The sequence below is a fragment of the Halyomorpha halys genome, unplaced genomic scaffold (assembly GCF_000696795.3).
Source record: "Halyomorpha halys isolate HHAL.00 unplaced genomic scaffold, Hhal_1.1 Scaffold1044.1, whole genome shotgun sequence".
Taxonomy (NCBI): Eukaryota; Metazoa; Arthropoda; class Insecta; order Hemiptera; family Pentatomidae; genus Halyomorpha; species Halyomorpha halys.
The window spans coordinates 269,196-275,233 of NW_027115004.1; the positions used below are offsets into that span (position 1 = coordinate 269,196).

Consider the following 6,038-nt stretch of genomic DNA (forward strand, 5'->3'; position numbering starts at 1 on the left):
TGATGGGAATGTCAGCAGTGAAGAGGATGTAGAGGACAGGACCCAGGACACTGCCTGCAGTACTTTGTAAGGAAGTACTGTTTCTATATCTGGTTAGTGGTTGTAGAAGGAGGTGATTCGGTCAGAATCACTCTCGATCACCCAGTTAAGGGTACCGACTTTATAAGGCTGGGTGGACTCCGGAGGGCTCCTGAACCCACAGGGATGACTCACCGCTAATAGTTACCTGCCACAGCCGGATCCGAACCCAGGTCCTTGGAGTTCGTAGTAAAAAGGGTCATCGTTCTCGGCCGGATCCGCCCCACTAAGACCCTCAGGGAGCAAGACCCTATATCAATTTTGAAATATTAGCTTAAAATAGGGAGAGGAGACTTAAAGATAGTTTAATCGAGCAATAATTAAAAAGTTCCTGAAACGGCGAGAATATACAAATATTAAGAATAAAAAAAGAATTAATATAGATATGAAAATCACATACATTATTAGTTAGTAAAACATTCATTTTGTCTTAACACTTTCTTGAAACTGGATAATATTGTTTAAACCAATAAAATGTTGTCTATTTTAGTCTCAAAACATTTTTTATTCTTTTATAAGTCAGACGTTTCGGCCGATTTGGCCTTCCTCGAGAACAATCTCAGGACCACATCATTTAAAAAACAACTTCATGCAGGCTATTAATCCCAGGTCAATTATATGTCCAAAGATGGAGTTGTTTTTTAAATGATTAAGTTTTTAAATTGTATTAAGATTGTCCTTGAGGATGGCCGAACAGGCCGAAACGTCGTACTTTTAAAGGAATAAAAAATGCTTTGAGACTAAAATGGATAACAATTTTATTTATTTAAACAATAATCTTCTTATGTTTCTTGTAATTCTGTACTTCCATTTAATCACTACGGCTGTAATCTTGCTTTTTGTCCTTAGCCTTGACGAAGGCTTGAAATTCACAACGAAATGTTGGCACAAATAAATAAGTTTTATTTATTTTATATACTGTAGTGGGTGTAAAGATACTGAACGCACCCCAGACCATCATCTCATAACATATATTAACATTTTTTTTGTGTTCCACGGAGTTTGACCTTTGTATAGCAAAACGACTCTTTCAGTACAGTATTTGTGTGCCATGTGAAAAAGCGATTCCTGATTTTTATTCCCAATCGAGCTGCTGTATCATTGGAATTCATAGAAATAATTTCCTTAAGGAAAAAAACCTGCAAGGTTGGAAAAGATTGTTTCCTCCAAGGTCTTTGTAAAGTAGCCCTCGTAGTCTAATGGAACGGTAAGCCGTTGAATCGAAGTTAATGGGATGCCATCTCTAGAGTCATTTTTATTTTCATTTTAATCTTTTTTTCCCTCTGTGAATCCGATCACGAATCGAATAAGAATATATAAAGCTTATTTGCCTCTAAATTCACGCCAACCTAAGAGTGAAATTTATTTCCTCATAATTAGCGAAATCCATTAGAACAGATTCTTGAATGCATAAGTAGAATTATTTCTACATTATGCAGCATTTTTATTGGTTGTGGGGAGGTTTTTATTTTTTATTATTTTTTTTAATTCATATATATTGCATAGTTCCCCTTTTCATTCAGAGGAACAAGCTCGTTTCGAAGTTCCCCAGGCGGAGCGTAAATATTGTATTTAGGAACGAATATGTTTAAGATGTTTTACTTTAAGTCTTATTTTGTTTTCTGTTTACTTTCACATCATTAAAATAAATTATAACTTACTAACAAACTTAAAATATATGACAAGCTGCTTAAACTGATATGGACTTCAGACCATTCAGATCTTTCATTCAACATTTCTTCGATACTTCACTCACTGTTCCTTTTACATTATAAACCAATCATTACGCAAGAACCTGGACATTAAAACTGTACACAACTTTTCATGACTCACTCGCTGGTTAACCCAACCTACTAGTACAACAGCCAGAAAGAAAAAAAGACAATATATAATTACTTGTCGATACCGACGAGTCTGCAAAGTATAGGTAAGTGGAATAAAAAATGGCGAGAAGAGTAAATTTGCTGAAATATGAGCCCTTATTACTATTTACGTCCAATAGTTCTCGAGACATAGCCTTTTAAAAAGCAACATTTCATCAAAATGTACTGAAATATCAGTAGTTAGTTAATTTATTTTAAGAAATCTCAGGAACTATGTGACGTACAGACTATTAGCAACTGTAGTTGATAAGGAGGACGTTCGAAGAGTAGTAGAGTTGGATCCGCGTCAAAGTTGTTCAGAGATAGCCTCTCAACTTAATATCTCAGCCACCACTGCCTGGAATTACCTTAAAGAACTGGGAAAAGTGAAAAAACTGGATAAATGGATTCCTCATAAGCTTTCAGATGCCAATATGCTTGTTCGCTTGACAACTGCATCTTCGTTAACTTCCCGCTTGAAAGTCGAACCCTTTTTGAATCGAATCATCACCTGTGATGAGAAATGGGTGTTGTACAACAACTTCAGACGATCATATCAGTGGTTGTCGGCAGATGAGAAACCTAAACAATTTCCAAAACCAGATCTCCATCCAAAGAAAGTTTTGCTCATTGTTTTCTGGACAGCCAAAGGTATAGTGCATTTTGAGATTCTGAATCAAGGGCAAACCATCACTGCAGAAGTATACTGCAATATACTGGACCATTGCCAATCCAAGCTTAAGACTTTTGATCCCTGCTTAGTCAACAGAAGAAGACCTTTGCTTCTTCAAGACAACGCTCGACCACACACCGCCAAATTGACCAGGGAAAAATTGACAGAAATAGGCTGGGAAGTTTTGCCTCACCCACCATATTCCCCTGACCTGTCACCCACTGATTATCACCTATTCAGAGATCTCGACAACAATCTGAGACAAAAATGTTTTCAAGACCGTGACAACCTAATTCACGAACTGACCACTTATTTTTGCAGTAAAAATCAACAGTTTTTTAAGGAAGGAATTTGGGCTTTACCATCTCGTTGGGAGAAGGTTACCGACTGTAACGGTGGATATTTTGATGAATAAAGGTGATTATTTGAAAATATTTATTTATTTATAATTTCCCCCAAAAAAACGACAGGACTTTTTGAATGACCTGGTATTATAGTATGTATGATAGTAAATAATGTTTATATTTGTAGGCGTAGTATTTTTTATGATATTTGACGAAAAAAACTCACAAAGTGTTAATTTCTAGTTGTTCGTACAAAATATCTAGACCTATAAGACGCACGTATGTCTGCCAACAATCAAGGATCAAATAAAGATAATTTAGCTTACTATAAAGTAGTTTATAACACTTATCTTCGTAGGGGTAGTAGTTTTTATGATATTCACATATGAAAATAAATTTGGCAAATGAAAATTTGTCTGCACAACTATAAATCAATTTATTTTGACAAATTTCATGAAAACTACTACTCCTACGAAAATAAATGTCATAAGCTACTTTATAGCTCATTAAACTAGCTTTAATTTGAGTGCTAATAGACATTGCGTCACATAGTTCCTGAGATATAGATTTCTGAAAATGAATTAACTAACTACTGATATTTCTGTACGTTCCATACATTTTTATGAAATGCTGCTTTTTGAAAAGCTATATCTCGATAACTATTGAGCTTAAATAGGGCATACATTTTAGCAAATTTACTATACTTTAAATGATGCTCTTTTAGATTTTATATTATTGTCGATAGTCTTATAGCTCCAAATAAAAAATTAATTTTTTTTATGTTTTGAAACAGCCGCCATTTTTTATTCTCCCTACCTAAACTTAGCAGACTCATCAATTTTGGCTAGTAATTATACATAGTTGTTAATTAAGTAATTAAAAATTGGAGTGAAATAACTGGCTTTATTCTCCTATTGGGATCTTGTACTGTACTGTGAGAAGCACTAACTCAAAAACTGACAAGAGGACAGATACGCCACTGACGCAGGGATCTGGTACATTAGGTGGACGTACTACAAGTACACTAAGAGTCTCTTCATTTTTTTGGGGGAAAGGTTTCCCCACTCACGGCTTCATATTAATCTTATATGGAGGTTGTCAAAAATTTACACTACCTGCCAAAATGCATATTTACAAATACAAAATACAAAATAAAATGAAAATAATGATAATTTTATATATAATCTTTTCAAACTCTTGAGTATTAGTTACAAATAAACTCACTCACAAAGACCTTAACATCGCATTCGTTGCAGATTTGGCCCAAAATAGGTATGCGTCTTTTCACTCCAAACTCCTTACCCATCCTAACCCATTAATTCTTAATCTTTCATCCTTAACAATCCCTGATAATCCTCCGAGGGGTCTGAAAAGATGATGGCCACGGGACCTTCTAATTTAAATTAATGCTTGAAGTACCACCAATGAGTACCACTTCAATTCATTGAATAGTTTTGCTGGATTTAAATGTCCAATTTTAAATAAATCTTCCTCTAAAGTATCTTTGGTGTTGTTAATATGAAATAATTAACAATGGTTAACAGCAATAGAATATGTATAATTATAAACTATAAAAGAATTCGATAATTAACCATAGGAGAAAAGTGGAGATTTGGAGAAGTTAGGAATGGAAATTCGGAGAGAGATACACACAGAACTTTCCAACAAAAGGATTTGTCCGCACACTAATCAGGACATTTTAAATTTATTTCTGTAACGGTCACACGAAACGAAAACATGAATCCGCACATGGTTATAATAGGGAAGTGCCTTCGCTATAAATACCAGGTAAATAATTATATTACTTTTTAATGACAAGAAGCTCCCATTTCCCGTTTCACGCTTCTGTCAATCCCAGACCACACCTTCTATACCGAATTCTGGGCCTTAAAGTCGGTTATACATATTGTCTAAATTATTGATATCAGAGCATGAATTATAAATTAAAATGAAATTTAATAAAACGTATTGCATTCATTCACGGAAAATATAGCTAATCTAAACCTAAATCCTTAAATATAGCTGATCTAAACTAAACGTTCTGTCCGAACACTGAGATGGATATTTTTGAAATAGGTTTTACAAATATCATAAAAACTATTACTCTGATGAGAAAACTAAACATAACCTTCTTTGTAGTATATTAAACTAGCTTTAATTTGATTCAAAAAATACATTTGTATATCTAATATTTCCTCAAATGTAGCTGAAATAAACTAAAGGTTTTGTTCGCACACTAAGATGGACATTTTTTAAATAGGTTTTGCAAATATCTTAAACACAACAACTCTTACGAGAAAACTAAATATAACCTTCCTTGTAGAATATTTAACTAGCATTAATTTAATTTCTAGCAAACATCTGTATGTTAATAATTTCCAGAAATATAGCTGATATAAACTAAACGTTTTGTCCGCAAACAGAGATAGACATTTTTGAAATAGGTTTTGCAAATATCATAAAAACTATTACTATTATGAAAAAACTAATAAAAACCTTCTCTGTATTATATTTAACACGCCTGAATTTGATGCGAAAGACATCTGTATATCTAATATTTCCCAAAATAAAGCTGATCTAAACCAAATATTTTGTCCTAGGTTTTGCAAATACTATAAAAAATATTACACTTATTAAAAAAACTAATAATATCCTTCTCAGTATTATACTTAACTAGCTTTAATTTGAAGCGTAAGAATCTGTATATCTAATATTTCCCAAAATATAGCTGATCTAACCAAAATGTTTTGTCCTCACCCCCAGATGGGCATTATATAAAGTAGATTTTGCAAATATAATAAAAACTATCACACTTATGAAAAAACGAATAATAACCTTTTAAGTATTATATTTAACTAGCTTTAACTTGATGCGAAAAACATCTTTACGACTAATATTTACTAAAATATAGCTGATCTAAACAAAAAGTTTTGTCCCCACACCTAGATTGACATTTTTTAAGTAGTTTTTGCTAATATCCTTAAAACTATTATCCCTATCAAATCACTTATAATAACCTCATCTGTAGTATATTAAACTAGCTTTGAATTGATTTCTAACAGACATCTTTAAGTCTAATAT

At 33.0% G+C, this 6,038-nt stretch overlaps 1 protein-coding gene across 1 annotated transcript in view; it reads left to right on the forward strand.

Moving 5' to 3' along the window:
- Positions 1 to 2,374: 2,374 nt before the first annotated feature.
- LOC136796922 (histone-lysine N-methyltransferase SETMAR-like) overlaps positions 2,375 to 6,038 on the forward strand; it is a 7,707-nt gene continuing 4,043 nt past the window's right edge. The window contains exon 1 of the mRNA XM_067052085.1: positions 2,375 to 2,933. Within this exon, the coding sequence (XP_066908186.1) occupies positions 2,375 to 2,933 (559 nt within the window). The remainder of the gene's footprint in view (positions 2,934 to 6,038) is intronic.